Raw genomic sequence first — 18,319 nt, 5'->3', positions numbered from 1 at the left:
TTTCTATTCTCTAAGCTCCCTTTATTCTCGATGGTCAGATTGCTAACGTTATCAACGATTCTTTCTCGCCTTCTCTTCTCTCTCTCTCACGTTGCTCGCCACCGCAGCTGACCTCTTTGATACTTTGCTCATCAATACTCACCTCCTCCTTTTTGCCATTACCGCCGCTTCCACCACCATGCAGCTGATGCAAGTGAAGAATAGGGATTTCCGATCACCTTCGCACTACTTGCAATAACTACAGACTCCTTTAAGGCGACGTTTGATAGCATCAAACGCTTTTTATCAGTTAAGTCAGAGCTCATAGTTACAGCTTAGTCTTAAGTTATCCCCTGTTTGCAAGGTTTAAGTTGAGTGCACTTTTAAAAAAATTTAAAAAAAAAACATGCGTAAAAGAAGGAAAAGTAAGATCTTTTGTGTTTGTAACTATCTGAAGTAAGGTGTTTACCTCAAGTTTTACTCTAAGTGCCGACAAAAAGTCAGTACACGTTAGCTAGGTGACTCCCTTAGATCACCAATTTGATTTGCTCAAGAGTTCTTAGGGTTGTCTACACCCCAACTTTGCCAATTAAATATTACAATATAGCAAACCAAATAACTCCGTCCGGGTTCCGTAAGAGCTCATCCACATGGTTCTGTACGAGACCCCCAGTTATTTTGAATCTTCATGTCTTTCTTTATTCATGTCATGGTGACGATATGAATGTGGTAATCAATGATAGAAGAAGAAGCATCAAGTTTCAAAATGCTATAGTGATGCCACGTTTCAGGTTTCTGCGACCAATGAGGATAGATCTTGTTAAACCAACCATATAAATCACATTAACATGGACGAAATTGGTGTTAAACAACCTAAAATAGTGAGATTCTAGAAGTATTTAAACATAGTAATGTAGATAAGGCTTGTACCAGATCCCCTCGCCGGCGACTGCTACTGTCGAACAAGTATTTTGGTGCTTTTATTCGTAACTCTTTTTTTTCATGCCCACCGTCCAGGCGTATGGTAAAAAAAAAAAAAAAAAAAAGGAAAACAGAGCACCATCATCAAGTTTATTTTTTCTGCTTTTTGAGTCTTTTCCTTTCTTTTCTTTAGAATGTATGACTGAATCAACCTTTCATGGAAAACCAATCAAAATTCGGACGTCGGGCCCTCCTCCTTCTGTTGGTGTCGGCAGCCAGACCTCTTTTAGCCCTCTCCCTTCTTTCCTTCCTTTCTGCAGACTCCCTGTACTGAATTTCTAAGGCCAAATGAGATACCAAAACTGAGTCCCCTTCCCATTCAGATGCCTCCTCCTCGCTTCCCTTCCCACGCTCTCTTCTTGGCGCCTTCACCTTCTCCTTCCCCTCTCTCACAGGACGACACTCACAATTCACCTTCGCCTTCTCCTTCCCCTGCTTCTCTTGATTCCTCCCCAAAATCTTCACCTTCTCCTTCTCCCCACCTGCAACAGGCTCTTCCTTCTGTTTCCTCCCCTACCTCCACTGGATGGCCGAAATTGACACCAGTTCTGCCGTGGAAATCACCGCCAACGTCACAGCCACCGTTACCAGTGCCGTCAACATCACCACCACCAAGACCGTCGCTGCCTCTGCCGGTGCCACCGTTGAAATGGCACAATCCTGCTACGGCTGCGAAGGTCTTCCCCTCAGAGAGAAATTCGTCGAGTTCCTCCAGGTTCCCAGCGGCTGCGGTTACAGGAGCCACGGCGGCCTTTGTCGTAGTGCTCGCCGTCGGATTAGCCCTTCTCTGGTCCTTGAGAAACAGAGCTCGGCCGAACCAGCAGCGGCGGAACAGCGACGCTGACTTGTCGAAATCGAGTAAGGCCAATTTTCATCGAGTTGATGCTTTGATGACGGGCAGTTCAAACGCTTCTCCAGCCTTCTCGGGCAAAAAGGCGGTGGCGTCAACGGAGACACCGGTGCTGTCTCCGGCCGCGTCGTGGGTATGGAGCTACATGTTCGATTACGGGGAGCTGGCCGAAGCGACCAACGGGTTTGCGGCGCGGAACCTTATTGGGGAGGGCGGATTTGGTTTCGTATACAAGGGGCGGCTGCCGGATGGGAAGGAGGTTGCCGTGAAAAGGCTGAAGAAGACGGGATCTCCGCGGGCGGAGCGGCAGTTCCAGGCGGAGGTGGAGATCATCAGCAGGGTCCATCACCGGAACCTGGTGTCGCTTTTGGGCTACTGCATTTGCAAGGATCAGAGGCTTCTGATCTATGAGTTCGTCCTCAATGGCACACTCGAGCAGCACCTCCATGGCAGGCACTCCTCCCCTGAAACTTTCTTCTTGCATTTGATTATTATTATTACTATTTTTTAACCTATTACTTCTTACTGAGACACTTGGATGAGAGAGAAAATACCTGCTTGGAAAGAAATTTCTTGGCATAAATTTTCCTCAGGGAACTTGTTGTGGAAATTTCTTGCGCGCCATGGGATAGAAAATTTGAGGAAAGAAGGAAGAAAAATAAATCTCTCTTCCGGGACTTTTTTTCCCTAGCTAGGGGTTGTTTTGGGATAAAATGAGAAAGGTTTGACCTTTTTCTCCCAACCCCAATTCACCTTCATATGTGCGCTTTGAAGGGTTCCTAAGCTTTTAGCAATGTTTCAAGCCTTTAAAAACGATTTTTCCAATCACAATTATGTTTTTTTTTTTTTTGAATTTTTTTGCTTGAGGATAGAACCGATCAACTGCACATCTAAAAGGGAAAAAGGAAAAACTTAAATGCGTGTATTAAACTTGACTAGAATTAAGCTATATTTGAGTAAATGGTTTCTTAAAGTTGCAATCGCTGATGTTATGCAAGAAATCGGCGATACAGGAATGATCAGGGAGCAATCCTAAAGATGATCTATTTCCTCTCACCCAACAAAATATTGGTTCTATTAGCACTCCACTCATTTTTATGGAAAATACTTTCCCTTTAATGAGTTGGACAACAAGAACAACGGCCGAGCATGGAAAATACTCACATAATAACAAAGTTGGCACAACTCCAAAAGCCAATTTGAAAGTAGTTGACACAATCCAAAAGCTCATATATATTTCTGGGAAAATATATACGAAAAAAAATACTTACTAATATGCAGTATATGTGGCTTATACTGTTCATGTTTCAGTATTATATGACTGAATTATTGAGTTGCTTAAGAGATATATGAGCTTCTTTATGCATACACAGGGTCCCAAATGCCGGAGTTGCTTAACTGGGAGCGGAGAATGAACATCGCCGTCGGTGCAGCGCGCGGACTCGCATATCTCCATCAAGATTGTACAGTACATTCAACTTAATTAGCTTTTTTTCTTCTCTTTTCTTTTGGTTCTCTTCCCCATCATTCAACCACGTTAGTTGTCTGTCATTATTTATGCACTGATTAACAATCACTGTTTGTATCAGGTCATCCCCAAATAATTCACTGTGATGTCAAGTCCTCGAATATTCTACTAGACCAGAACTTCAATCCGAAGGTGTGTGTATATATATATATATATATAGGAATCTATTCCACCACGAGTATTCTTCCTTGAGTTCAACACTTTTTTCTTTCCAAGTCTGGGTGATCATAATTATGAGAGTAGATGCTTAATTTATAGGTCTCAGATTTTGGGTTGGCCATACTCATGTCGGACCCATACGGCCATGTAACAACTCACGTCGTTGGGACGCTCGGGTGAGTATCTTCTCCAGAGAATTTACTCTGAAAGATGGAGAAATTGTTCATTGGTCCAGTGGGTGTTAATGGCGGATCGAGCTCATTTCTGTAATATCCATCTGTCTCGCAGGTACCTTGCACCAGATTATCCTCTATCGGGGAAGATGACGGACAAGTCGGATGTGTATTCATTTGGGGTGCTGCTGCTGGAGATTGTGACGGGAAAGAAGCCGATAGACACAGCAATGGATTCGGATTATGGCAGCCTTGCCGAGTGGGTAAGTAGTATCTCTGCCTCCTCAAAGGCGTCATCTTGGTTGATTTAATTTCTCCCCTCTTCACATGAGGAACATACCCACTTTGTGATTTGATTTGGTTGAATCAATACCTAAGAATAGAACAACTCTGTTTGATTCCAAGGACCTTAGATCTGTTGTTGGTGCAGCCTTGTTCATCGAATATATATATATAGGGAGACGAGGTAGATTGGATCTGATGTAGCTACTATCGTGATCCATCAAACTTATGATTTGCCTTAAATTACATCTTTTATGTTTTTTTTTATAAAAAAAAGTCGAACCTTTGTTAATATGATTCATGAGCCAATTTTAATTTTTTCTAAAATCTATTGTTTCAAACATTGTTCTAGACGGATCCATAGAATATTGAGGTTGAGAAGATGACATACATGACCAGTTGATCGTCATCGCCCAACTTTGCAGGGCCAGCCACTGCTCGAGAAAGTGCTAGAGGAGAGGGATGTGACCATCATTCTGGACCCAAGACTGCAAAACGGCTCCCGCTGCAAGGAGGACGAAGTGCTCAGAGTGCTGGAGGTGGCCGCTTCCTGCCTGAACCCGTCCCCCAAGTGCAGGCCCAGGATGAGTCAGGTGGTGAGGATGCTGGAGAAGGAGGACCGGTCCAGCCTGCAGCACCCGCCCTCGGCGGACGGAGCAGCAGACAGCAAGCAGCAAGAGACGGACGCCACCAACCAGTTGGCGCTCGCCAAGGTCTTCCGTATGATGGCCTGCGCCGACCACCATCATCTGATAGACCATACAGGCGCCTGTAGCATCGACTTCGATACGACTTCTTTCTTCTCCAAATCTAGCTCTACCCAATAGCACCATCATCAACCCACCTTTTTGTCAAATCGGAATTTTGTTCATAAATAAAACTAAAGTCCCCTTACCTGCCATGCCGTTGTTACTTCTTGGTCTCAAGCACATCGAACCGTGCTTTTCAAAAAATCCAACCATATGATGGAAACAAAGCATTCAAATTCAGAGAATCCAAGAAAGAATATGAATATCAAATGTATATTATCAAATTTTGCAAGGTTCCAAAATTGTCAGTTTTTAATTTTTCGTCTCATAAAATTCATTCTAAAGATTAGGGTTTATTTTTCATTTTTATATTCTCATACACTTGACTCTTACATATATGGAAGACAACTTAAGATATTGGGATACGCACGTAAAAAGACATATTTAAAGAGGAAGTATATATATACTTCGAGTATATTTGTGGGTTCTCATTGCCTAGAATACCTTGTTCCAAAATAGGGATAAAGGTATTTCTGTTTTCCAGCTCGATCCTCATCCAAACTGAACAAATAAACAAACTTACAATTTCAGTTACTCCATGATAAAATCAAACTAAAAGCCTACACACCATATTTAGATTCGACTCGTACTCGAATTTTGATTAAAAATGGATCTAGAAAAACCTGACCAGATCCAATTCCGTTTAAGAAGTAGGATGGGAATGGGTTGGATCTTCTAGCGACCGATGTATTGTCATTTTAAGCTAACGCAATCCAAATTTCGACCCGACCTCCGATAACTTGCACCGTCCCAAGAACTTGTACATACACGTGGCGGCCGCAGATGACCGAAGCTTGACTGCCGTGTGTTATGGAAAAAAAAAACGAATGCTAGATTCCTCTTTAAATTTATCAAGAAAGTATCATTTTTCAGGGGTTTTAAATTTACGAGGAACTGAAGGCTTTCGTCTCATTTCGGGACCTCAATTTGTAAAAAGAACTGTGAAGAAAACTTTAATGAACATCAGAAACGAAGAAGCAAAGGCCTTTTCTTAAACTTTAAGTGCTTAAATTAAACTTTAAATAAACATTCACCTCCCATTTTTCACTATTTACCGTCAGTAAAAACTGAAAGGTTAAAGAGAGGGAGAGAGAAGGAAGCGCGGCTGTGAAACTGCCGACAGCGTCGGCCGTCCTTCGTATCCATCCCTTGCATGCCCTTTTATGAATGAATTCTCCGTTCTACGCCTACCCTACGGACGGAAAGCACTCATTTGAGAAAACGACCGGGACTCTCCCTCGTTTGCCAAAATAAGGAATCCGAGAGGGACGTAGGGAGCGAGCTCTACTCAGCATATCTCAGAGAGAGCGAGCAAGAGAGACAAAGAGCATTGTGGAATTGGCCTCCAGATCCACGATCAGGTACTCTCCTTTATTTTTTCTTCATCTTACGCGTTTGCTTACCCCTCGTTTTTGGTTTCTTGTTTCCCTGATGAACCTTTTTCATGGATAATTCAAATTGATCTATCAGGTGAACTTTTCGAGTTTAGGTTTACTTGCTCTGAGATTATCGATTCCGAAACCGTAGGTCCTCATCTCGTTTTTTGCGGCTTGGATGGTATTAGAGGTTGTTCGTGTGTTCGGGAAGCGTCTGGAGTTATCCTTTCGCTTTTGGCGAGCGATCCGTTGTGGATCTGGGAATTTAGGTGATATCTCTAGGTTTCGCGTCTCAATTCAGGATATTGTCGGCCTCATTTGTTTACGTTCGGTAACTTCCGCTGGATTTCGGACGTACGTAATGCGTTTGTCAGCAGATCCTTTTTGAGGATGAGAACGCTGCTTGTGCATATTTATCTGTTCACAGCTGTTGATTTTTTTAATGTTTGATTCGGTAGTCCTTTTGCCTGATACTTCATTCGTCCCTTGTCTTGTAGACTAAAGCTCCAGAAGGTGGAAGAGTTGTAGATCGAGAGTCATGTCGAGGAGGCAGGTGAATCCGAACGCTAGGCGCTTTGCTGAGAGCTCCACCGTGCCATTGACGAATGCTCTGCATCAGAAATCGCGGTCCTCTCCCTTGTTATCCGTTGGTTTGATTCTTCTGGTATGTAGTCTCTGCTGAAAGAAAGTGGCATCGGAGTGGTTGTTGCTTTATGCCTTCTAAAGCAAAAACTAGGTGCCAGTTATATCGATGTCTAACAACATTCTTGACCATTCTTGCAGGGCGCTTTCCTTTTCATTGGATATTCTTACAGCGGCTCAGGTTTGAACCAAAATTTCTTGTCCAGAATTCAGCACATTAAGCTTTATTAGAGCGTTTTGGTTTGTTCAGAAGCTCTTCATAAGTATTACTCGGGCCAATGCGTTAGAATCGTTGTCTTTATGGCCTTATAATATTGGAAGAGAACTTTTTATGCTTTGTAAAAAGATAGATCAATAGCACTTTGTTCGGTGTTTTCTAGGTTGGGTTCTGATGTGCACCCAGCCATAGGTGTAACTAGTGTTTCACATCTTTGGGGAATTCCGTATGGAGAATCTCAAGATATTGTTTGGGGGGTGTGTGTAGTATATGTTCATTTTTTGCATTCATAATTTATGTTGTGACTCTAAAGTTCCTCCATTTACTTGAAACAGGGAGTTTTAGGAGTGAAAAGGAAGCTTTGACTAGGGATGATGGTAAGCCTTTGTTGCTTTATTACTATTTAGCGTTGCTATTTGGGAGCTTAGTTTCTTTCAATGTGACAGTAGATAATGATTCACCTAGAATATCAAGAATTATATTCATGTCAAAAGCCTTGTAAATGTAATATTTTGTTAAGATCATTGGTGAGAAATATGAGCACTTGTGATTTGATCAGCTTATTGCAAGCTCCAATAAATGCAAGATCTGAACTTTAACCTGATGATAGCCACAATTTGCCTACATGTGTGGTATGCCTATCCCATTCTTGAGATGGTTAATTTGGTTTTAAGCATGAAGGTCCTAAACGAGGACGAGGAATGCATAATCTCATCTGTCTTTCAGTTGATATCATGCAGATATATGGCAATAACAAGAGAGGATCTTGGGCCTCTTCAAATTTAAAATCACCATATGTGTGGTCAAACGTATAAAAGTCTCAAGCGCTGGATATTAAAAAGGAGACTTACAGAAGATAGTAAAATATATTAGGAATTCGGAATATAGGTGTCAGCTATATGGTTGTTTCCTGGTCCCTAATGAGGAAAAGCAACTATATTTCCATCTTTCTATTTCTAGAGGAAACAAAGTTTCATAGGAAGATGCTTTCTTCAAACATTAAGTGAAGATAATAACACGGTTTTTTATGTTGTTTCTGTATTTGAAATTTTGATCAAATACTTGATCTAATGTCTAAGTATCTATTTGGACTACCATTTTCTGCAATCTTAAATGTCTGTCTTCCTCTAGCTTGTGGCAGGCTAATTTTTTTGTTCTCCATTCTTCTAATTATCATCTTCTTTATTTGTGATTTATTGTTAATGTCTTCAGGAGCTGCAGAAAATAGTCTAAGTTATGTTAAAATTTCAAAAATCATTTTTTTATCTGAAATTGTAGATCTGTCATGACATGGGACTTGGCTGTGCACAAATTAGTAGACATGCATACATATATTATGTACTTGTGTACATCCACTCTTTCATTTATACATTTGTACATGCATACATAAATATGTGCCATTATACATTTGCATGTGCTTTGTTTGTGTTTGTGTGCTTGTTTACAAAGAAATGCATTTGTTTTAGCAACCTTTCTGGAAATTTTTCTTGAAGACTGATGCCTGTTCCACAGGATTTGATATTCTGAAACAGATTATTCAGATTTATTGCTACGAGTAGAGAGCTGGTGTGAACCTCTCCATGAAAGACAAATCTCTAGCTTGTGTGCTGCGTGGTCGAGTATTTTGCTCTCGACTTTATGTTTGGAAATGATTCATGGTCTCTTATTAAACTTGTTTGAATTAGGACAAAAGTATATGTGTTTTTCTGTCCTTGGGGGCTTCTTTCTTAGCCCATTTGTGTAACGAATTGACATTTGGAATGAGAATATTCATGAATTAGGGGCTACTCAACAACCTGTGCAGGTTCTGTTACATACTCAATTCAGATAAATATATTGCAGATCTTTAAATGTATACTATAGGATATTCAGAGATGCCTTTAAGCCCTTTTTTGCAAAAATATTGAACTCCTGGCACTGTGTTCTATATGTATTTTTTCCTCTTGCATCTTTGAATGCAGGTGAAATTTTGCATATTTGACATGATTCACATGCATTTTTTTCACTTCCACGAACTCAAGAATTTGTATCTCAGAAAAGCAGGAAAGCATGCCTTTTGACTTATTTCAAAATTTGTTTCTTTGGGCAGGAGAAAATTCTTGCACATTGGAAGTGCTGAAGGCGATGCCTCTTCTGAAAAAGGTCTATGGTGATAGTATGCGCCATATTCTGCACATTGGCCCTGATACATGTGCAATTGTCTCAAAATTATTGAAAGAAGAGGACACTGAAGCTTGGGGTGTGGAGCCATATGACATGGAAGACACAGACAGCAGTTGCAAGGCCCTTGTGCGCAAGGGCATTGTACGTGTAGCTGATATTAAGTTTCCTCTGCCATACAAGGCAGATTCATTTTCTGTCGTGATTGTGTCAGATGCACTGGATTATCTGTCTCCAAGATATCTCAACAAGTCACTTCCAGATCTTGCTAGAGTGGCGAAGGATGGCCTGGTTCTGTTTGCTGGTCAGTTTCCTAAAAGTTTTTTCCAATTGGTAATACATGTAGTCTTAAAGGTGGCATTTCTGCATTAAAAATATCAAATACGTGGGATTAATTGCTTTACTTTGCCTGTTTGTTTGCATTAACAAATTTGAGCGCTGTTGATACAATTTGTTTCTAGCTAAAAGGTTTTGGGAGATATTAATTCTCTAATCGTGTTTTGAGGGTTAACCAAAGCTGGTGGTTCTTTTATGTGGCTTTGGGACCATTACATTTAGAAATCAATGTTTGGCATCAAATCGTTTTTTAACTTTAATATACTGATTAAGCAATGTTTTGAACATTGACTAATAGATTAATGACATTTTTATATATTATTTGGTGTTTCTTGCTTTTATTCTTAAGATCATTTATTTCTGTTCTCCACTAAAGCAGAACTGATAAGACTTGCTATTATAGATGGTGACTGTGGCTTTCTGTTTCAGCTATTACGAGTTCTTATATTATGTGAATCATAGGCATATTTCCTAGGGTATCATGACTTTTCTTCTCAAAAGGGCACAGGTGGGATACAACTCTAAGCATGTAATTTGACTAGGCTGCGACATGCCAATGTGAACTTGTGCTACCTAGAATATGGATTATGCATTATCTCTTGCAATTTGATAAATTTTGAGTTCCTGATTCTATGTAGGTCTTCACTTTTATAGATCCCGATTGTTGGGAATGCTTAGTTAAGCTATGAGGAGTTTGATAGACTAACTTTTATCAAAACCTGAAATGGACTTTTGCCATAATCTTATTTTTAATAGTTGTTTTTATTTAATCTTTTCTACTGCTTCATACATTATTTCTTGCTAGCGGGAGCAATGTTGTAAAAGGCATATGGTATCGCGTATCGGTCAGGCCAACCTATGTGTCGTATAATGTATTGTAAATGCATCGTAATTTTTTTTAATTCATAAAAAAGCAAAAAAAAAAGAAGGAAAATAGAGAATATTTCATAAAAAATCAGGAAAACCATGACGAATGTATTCTATATATATATATATATATATATATATATATGAACAAACTCATCACACATAATGAACATTTATGATTCATCATTCTTAAGCCATAATATGTTAACACATCGACTTAAACCTATAAAGTGTTTTAGATCACATCACAACTTATCATTCTTTTCTGCCAAATGATAATTTAAAATACGTTTGTGATTAATATCATGAATTCATGATTATAATCAATCATTACGTATTGGTCTCCCACATGCAAAGCTTCCTTCAAACCGGCTGTATTCTCTCTCAAAGTGACGATTTATCACTCAAATCGACGATTTCTCTCAAAAACCTGCCTCCGTCACAAAGTTCTAAAAGTGTTTGGAATGAGGAGGAACAGTGAGTTGTAATGCAAAAAATGAAACAAAATAAAAAAAAAAATGCCCTAGCCCCGTATTGTTTGATATGGGGTGTATAGGCCATATGGTACGATACGGTATGACTGATGCACCACCGACACACTTAGGAAAATTGTACTGATGTCTTTGACCTTAGGATATGTGTCGTGTGATACAGGTCTATGTTGTTTGATACAGATAACACTGAGCAGTGTTGCGACAATAGAAAGAATCTATAAAAGGAATGAGAAAAACTAGTTTGCCGGTGGGTACTTTTATGACCTTTCATATCAAGCTACTTGACATTATTTTTGGGGGCCCTGAGTTTACATATCCCACTGTACCATTTCTTCACATGTTTGTTAATAGGCATTCAATGCCACCGACAGATACTGATTTGTTTTTCCTTTTTCATCCTGAAGGTTATCCTGGCCATCATAGAGCTAAAGTACCTGAAGTGTCCAAATTCGGGAGACCTGTAAGTTTTCCTTTTTATTGGTTATGGTTTCTTGATGTATTTAGCTTGCCTCTTTTAATGAACATTGGGATCATTTTTGTTGCAAATTTGGGTGTACTTTTTGGTTTGATGACAAGCTGCTTTCTGTTTAGTATGTTCTGGCCTTATATAGCTCAAGCATTTATGTTGTTATTGTTACATTGCGTTATCCTGTGGCATATGCTGATTTGTAGGTTCACTACCTTCCACGTTATGATGTTCTCATCATCTGATTTCATTACTATCTAAATTCCGTACGTGACTTGTTAGATGTTACTCCTCTGTCTTCTAATTTCTTCAAGCAGTAGACGTTTGTTGGTTGTCTACTTTCCTCTTGGTCAATGATTTTTTAAACATTCTTCTGCTATAGTCAACTTTACTTTTTGATAAATTCTATGCTAAAGCACTCGAGACATGAGACAACTGGCGTTAAGTCATTTTCTAGGTTTCTGTTGATCTCTGACCATAAAATACTTGTGTCACACATGTCCATGAAGTAAGTTGGTGCCTGCACGTGCTTAGTTTACTAGCTTGTGGTTTTGATGAGGAAATGATGAGTACGGCTGATACTAACTCTATTTTTTATGCTCTTCTGGAAGGCTAAACTCCGAAGCCAATCCTGGTGGATTCGCTACTTCTTGCAAACTGGTTTACAAGACAATGAAGCGATTACCAAGAAATTTGAGCAGGCTGCGGCGAAGAGGTCGTACAAACCGAGTTGCCAGATTTTCCACATCAGACCGTAAGGGCTAATAGCGATAGGTGATCGGGGTTTCCACTTGCATGAAAGAATTTCGCAAGTTTTACATCAATTTTATTTATGCTTATTCATTACGTTGGATGAGGGATGCTGGTGGGTCGGTAATGGATTTTTTTTTCTTTTACTTTTTTATTTATAGTGCAGTAAATAGGCTTGCAGTTGACTGGTTACTTCAGTCCAGGTGGAAAACACTAGTATGAATTTCCTTTGTACTCTGCCTTTGGGACGAAGGGAAGGGCTAATTTGTGGTGTAGCCTGGTTGAGAATGTTTTTTTGTTGAAGAGATTGAAATTCATCTCCCATGGATAAGATGCCTTTAAAAGTTTTATTTACTCTATAATAGGCACCAGTCTTTATGTTCATTTGACCAGGTAGCCTGAGGTCACTCTATGCAACTTTTTTTTTTTCTGGAAGAGTTGGAGGAGATAAATTCAGTTGCATACCCTCGTGAGCGTAGTGGTAGAACTTTATGAAAATGTATGATTTCTCGTTTTTGGATGCCAAGAACCACGATCTTACCTGAGCAGCAGAACCTGACGATCCGTCCCTGGAGTACCACGGACAAGACAATTTGTTCTTAGCATCCCAAAAACGAGAACAACTCCTTTACGATCCGTTGCTGGAACACCAGGAACAGGCCGCTTCTTCTTGGCGTCCCAAAAAGAGAACAGACGCGGATCCGACAAAGGCAGCATTTGCATCAACAGAACGGGCGCACCCAATGTGGGTCTTCCTCTGGATTATTTTTCTGTGTCGTTTTGTGACATGTTCCATGGATGGTGATTCGGACGTCCTCTACATGTCATCCCTGATCTTTGGAGTTGCACCCGTCTTTAACTTGTGCAACTTAAAATCATCACTTTATGACTGACCGCTTGGCAGATATGGTCACCCCCACCGTGCCAGTCACTGTTTTATAGCTTGAAACTGAGACGCAACTTTGGCTTGATATTCAGTTTGCACTTTTTCCAGTAAACCCCAGTAATGTAATGCATATGACCTATGTTTTAATAACGCTTTACCAAACTTCATGATGCAGATGGCTGTCTTTGAAAAAGGTCTTCTTGCCTTTTTTTTCCTTTTTCTGTTGAGGACCTTCCAGCACGGGGGAAGTGACCTATGTCATCCCCAATCCTTGAAATTTTTACAAGAATTTGTTAGGCCTGTGTGCATAACTTTCTGGTTCGTCTTTACGGTATCCTACAACCATGAAATACAACTACCTCCAAGCCATTTCTGTTGTATTCATAAATTGAATAAGGAATCTAAGGAACCTTGGTAGCGACATTTTTACACTGGTTACGGAGTTATGGCTGGCTAATGCAACCAATCATGGCGGTTGTTGCCAGTGAGGTAACTAGGACGGTCGACGAAATTCGGTGAAGATGCAGAAACTTTTTTCGGATATGTCATGCAAGTAGAAAGCCGTTTTTATATGATATGCGAGATGGGGATTGCCATTTTCCCCATCGATCAACTATTTTCCCCATTGATTCACTATTACTAAGGTAAGCTAGAAACAATAATGGAACCTTCAAATATTGACTTGAATGGCTATTCTTGATTGATTCAATAATCATCTATTGCAATTACATTGAATCTCTCAATATCGACGATTGAATATGCATAGGTTAGTATCACTTTGAACAGGCCACCATGGAGAAATCGGTAGACACGTTGTTCTTAAGAAGCAGTGCATCTCGGTTCGAGTCCGAGTGGCTGTATTCTCTAAAACTAAAATGGGCACAACAGATCCTTTAATTCGATACCATATTTCCATTCGGTAAGTGTTCCCTTTTTTTATAACTATAAAAACAACCCTTTGGCAATTTTTTCCCCCCGCAGCAGAAACATTCCAAGGTATGATGGACGATAAAGTCAGACATCATAAGAAGGCTAGTTCATGAGAAAAAAAAAATAGAAACTCGTCGAGGCCCATACATCTAATAGCACCGTCGGCAAAACTTGCTTCGGAAAGGAAACTCGGACTGAATACTGTTCAGAGCAGCAATAAAACCCTTTGAGAGTACCCTTTTAACCGCAGGCTGTATACCCATAACTTCAGCTTGTTCAAGGAATGACATCCATGGCATTATAACTATCTAAATTACAGCCAAGTCGCCAAAATTTGGCTTCATAGATTAGTTTTATTCACATGACTGCTTTTATACAAATTAAAGAATCAAGATTTATTATTTCCAATTGACACCTGACGGCAGCAAGAGCTCCAAGAATGATATACAATTTTAAGGACAAAATGCATGCGGTTGTGGCTACAAGCAACCGCACTTTGGGCTGGCCGTTCTGGCTTAGAAAGATATCATTGCAAGTTCGTGATACCAATCCCTGCACATCTATTCTGAACCTGTAAAAATGCAGCATCCGTTCAAGTTTCATGCCTTCACCCTCAAAGATGCTATAGCACTTCGCATACAGAATTGAAAAACAAATCATGTAGTTATCTGTTATTCACATATTCTTAGCATCAGAACATCAAGACTGCTGGCTTTTCATTTGTAAATAATCAGCAGTCAGCTCCTTCTTCTACTCATTTTACAGCACTCTCTGAGTAAGGGTTGCTAATGGGCTGCAGTACATATGACAGTTTGTCATTTCTGAATGTATCAAAGTCAATTCTAGCCCGACCGAAATGTTGTTTCTCTTCCATATCCAGCCGGTTTTGCATGCCTAGTCAGAGTATTGTATTCTCAAGGAATTACAGTGTCCCAGCAGCAAGCAACCAAAAAGCAGACAAGGGTGCATACGCTCTTGTCAATGTGCGTTAACAACAAGCTAGCACCTTAACTGAGTAAGCGTTATCAACTCAGTAAAGGATAGCTCTGGGAAAAAAAATAAAGTTCCCTTGCAGGAATGAAAGCCTAGCTCCAGCTCACCAGTAATCCCCACACGAGCATTTGCCTTCTTTGAAGCAATGAAACCTATACGCGTCTCTCACTGTTATTTCTCTTCCAACAATTGCAGAGATGAATTTGATGGCATTATGGCAATCCCCACATATCCTGAGGTTTTTCATTACGAGAATAGGCACTCCAATGCCCGAGCTCATCAATCCAAATGCGACAGCCAATTTCTCACTGTGGTGCTCTAGTTTAAGTGTCCTCTCTTCTTCATCTGTATCTCTAACTAATGCCCATCTCATATCTGGCACATACCCTGCCAACTTCATCCTCCTTGAAATTTCCTTTAGAAATTTGTATATCTCTTGGCTTCTTGGGTGGGAACAATCTTCTGCCACAAAGACATGGACTTTTTTCTTCACCTCTATCCAACTACAGCCAGGTGTTTTCTTCACCCCTCTGGTTTTCATTAGTTTTCTAATTGCTGCCGCTTCATCCCATCTTCCAGAATCTGCATACATGTTTGAAAGCATTACATATGCTGATGCATTTGATGGTTCTAACCTAAGTAGTTCACTTGCAACCCTTGTTCCCAGATCTATGTTTCTGTGAGTTCTGCAGGCACCAAGTAAAGCACCCCAGGTAATTGCCCCTGGTTGGAATGGCATTGAACTAATGAGTCTTTCCGCTTCATCCAGCTGTCCAGCTCGGCCTAGAAGATCTACCATGCACGAGTAATGCTCTGCAGATGGCTCAATTCCGCATTCCTTTCTCATGTCTCTAAAGTAGGACTTTCCTTCTTCAACCTTTCCTGTATGCCCGCAGGCAGATAGAACTGAAATGAATGTCACACTGGTCGGTTTAATCCCAGATTTCCTCATATGCTCAAACAATTCAAGAGCTTTAATCCCATGTCCATGCTGTGCATAGCCGCCTATTATGGCATTACATGAAATAGAGTTATGTTGGGGCATTCTATCAAAAAGATTGCGTGCATCATTGAGATTACCACATTTAGAATACATAGTAATGAGAGCATTGTTAACAGATATGTGATCGACAAACTCAGTCCTGACCACCAACGAATGGATCTGTTTACCCTGCAAAGGAACAGTTAAATCCGCACAAGCACTGATGACACATACATAACTGCAATCATCAGGCCGCAAGCCTTCCCTCTGCAATTCACGAAAGCAGACTACTGAATCTTCTCCTCTCTCATTCATCGCAAATCCAGAAATCATGGTGTTCCAAAGAACCAAGTCTGGCTCAGGAATCTCTTTAAACACCTGAGCAGCATCAGGGATGGAGCCACATTTGGAATAGAGGTCAACCAATCCACTTCCAACATGAGAATTGCTTTCATAGCCAGCTTTGATCAATTGGGCATGGAACTGTTTTCCACCTGAAAGATCCGCTAAGCTTGTAAATGCAGTCAAAAGGCTAGCCAGAGAATACATATCAACAACTACATCTTGATGGACCATATCCTGAAACAACAGCAAAGCTTCCGCACCCCGCCTGTGCTGCCCATATGCCACAATCATGGCATTCATAGTAACTCTATCTCTTGTTTCCATCAACTCAAAAACCCGCTCAGAATCATCCAAGCATCCATAATTGCTGTAAGCCGTTAGCAGCGTGTTGTGAACCGTCACATGCGAATCGAACCCCCCACGTATCACTGACCCATGAACAGCTCGGACCTGCTGCATTGTGGAACAGCCGCTAATGGCTCCGGAGAAGGTGAAATTATCCATCGCGACTTTCCTCTCCAGCATCTCACGAAACAAAGCCATCACGTTCTCGGTGTCACCAACCGCAGCGTAGCCCGAAATCAACGTGTTCCACGAGACCGTATCTCGCTGGGGCATTTCGTCGAACAATTGTTGTGCAGGTCGCATATACTGCTCCTTGACGTAGCCCCCCATCATGATGTTCCAAGAGAAGACGTTTGGCTCCAAGATTGAGTTGAAAGTTCGTCGGGCGAGAGAAACGAGGTCGCATTTCGAGTATAGCTCAATGAGATGGTTAGAGAGAGACACAAAATGTGGTGGCTGTGGCGATGATTTAACGAGGTGAGAGTGAATGGCTCTGCCCGTGCGCAGGTCTCTGGAAGAGATGCAGTCTCTGAGAAGCTGGCAATAGAATTGGAGGGAGGAGAGCTGCTGAAGCAGAGGATGCAATGACTTGGGTGTGGGAAGACTCATGGAAAAGGCCCCTCCTCACCGCCGCTAAGGACAGAACGGCTTCTTATCAAATGGTCATATGTTTCTCTTTTTACCAAGAACCTCGCCAGTTTTAGATTTTTGTCCACAATTCATACCATTGTCGTACTTTGTTTTGCAAACAATAATCTTATAAACGATTCCTAATCGAGCTATCGGATATCTAACAAACGGTTTGACATAATTTTCATATTTCGCTGAATGTATGTCGGAGAACCCATGAACTCATTAATTAACTAATCAAATAGCCAAAAATAATTCAACAGATGGATTACATAATCTATCTATGAAAAGAAAAACTGTTTGGCAAATTGAAAGACTTTTTAAGTGCATTATTTGATCATAAAAAAATCAAAATATTAAATATATGTACAATTACATGCATCAAAATTGATGGGTGAAAAAAACAAGATTCCATTGTGAAAAAACATGACCAAAATAGGGTCTGTAAGTAAAAACATAGGTATGCTACACATCATTTGGCATCCGCAGTGAGAGCATCCCTGGCGAAAAGATAGACGAAGAGCGTACTCCCTGATGGGCCAAGAGCATGAAATACGTCGTAATCAGAGAAATGAACCATGGTAAGCTTTCTTTACGAGGGAAAGGTGATTTCCATGCTCTGGCTTAAACGGCCATCAGACCTTGGGGATTTTCTAAATGGTAGGACAGTATAATGGAAAACCTTGGGAAGAAATTTCAATGATGAGAGAAGAGAGAAGGACTACAGGCTACAGCGTGGTACCAACTTAATTGCTACAAATTCAAGAACGAAACAGAGAAACCCGTCAAAATGATGTCAAATTTTTGGAAGGCAGTTTCTAACATTCAGAGGATATGGTTTGTGTGGAAATTGACTCTTTGAAAATGCATATCAAACGGAACAACCATCTTACCGAGGCAGAAGACAAAATCAAACTAATGCCACGACGATTAAGCAATTCTAGCAAGATAAACAGCAAGCCTTCATATCATTTTCCAGTTTGTTCCACCAAAACCATCAATAGTATACATGATCTTACCATCAACAATCCAAACCGATCAGAATCTCAAGCAGGACTGAAAACATCAACACCGTAGACCACACCATCAAATCACAACCTCCATATCTAGGAGGACTTCCAAAAAATATACAACTTACC

At 40.5% G+C, this 18,319-nt stretch overlaps 3 protein-coding genes across 5 annotated transcripts; 2 read left to right on the top strand and 1 right to left on the bottom strand.

Annotated features, from left to right (window-relative positions):
* Positions 1-1,147: 1,147 nt before the first annotated feature.
* On the top strand, positions 1,148-4,853 carry LOC116259671 (proline-rich receptor-like protein kinase PERK3). Its single transcript, XM_031637544.2, has 6 exons — positions 1,148-2,259; positions 3,184-3,273; positions 3,400-3,470; positions 3,597-3,673; positions 3,786-3,933; positions 4,378-4,853. Exons 1-6 carry the CDS (start codon positions 1,284-1,286, stop codon positions 4,777-4,779), a joined length of 1,764 nt encoding a protein of 587 aa, XP_031493404.1. The 5' UTR covers positions 1,148-1,283; the 3' UTR covers positions 4,780-4,853.
* Positions 4,854-5,888: 1,035 nt separating this feature from the next.
* LOC116259127 (probable pectin methylesterase CGR3) lies at positions 5,889-12,453 on the top strand. 3 transcript variants are annotated; one of them, XM_031636772.2, is made up of 7 exons: positions 5,889-6,122; positions 6,635-6,801; positions 6,921-6,960; positions 7,332-7,373; positions 9,086-9,460; positions 11,258-11,313; positions 11,931-12,453. In XM_031636772.2, exons 2-7 carry the CDS (start codon positions 6,676-6,678, stop codon positions 12,075-12,077), a joined length of 786 nt encoding a protein of 261 aa, XP_031492632.1. In that variant the 5' UTR covers positions 5,889-6,122; positions 6,635-6,675; the 3' UTR covers positions 12,078-12,453. The 3 variants fall into 3 exon arrangements, with proteins under 3 accessions (XP_031492632.1, XP_031492633.1, XP_031492635.1); XM_031636773.2 differs by having other exon boundaries at positions 6,114-6,231; XM_031636775.2 differs by lacking the exon at positions 5,889-6,122 and adding an exon at positions 6,312-6,491.
* Positions 12,454-14,265: 1,812 nt separating this feature from the next.
* LOC116258442 (pentatricopeptide repeat-containing protein At3g49710) lies at positions 14,266-17,270 on the bottom strand. Its single transcript, XM_031635605.2, has one exon. It carries the CDS (start codon positions 17,157-17,159, stop codon positions 14,982-14,984), a length of 2,178 nt encoding a protein of 725 aa, XP_031491465.1. The 5' UTR covers positions 17,160-17,270; the 3' UTR covers positions 14,266-14,981.
* Positions 17,271-18,319: the final 1,049 nt, after the last annotated feature.

Source organism: Nymphaea colorata, chromosome 8, assembly GCF_008831285.2.
Source record: "Nymphaea colorata isolate Beijing-Zhang1983 chromosome 8, ASM883128v2, whole genome shotgun sequence".
In the NCBI taxonomy this organism is placed as follows: domain Eukaryota; kingdom Viridiplantae; phylum Streptophyta; class Magnoliopsida; order Nymphaeales; family Nymphaeaceae; genus Nymphaea; species Nymphaea colorata.
This window is presented reverse-complemented; position numbering and strand designations above follow the sequence as displayed.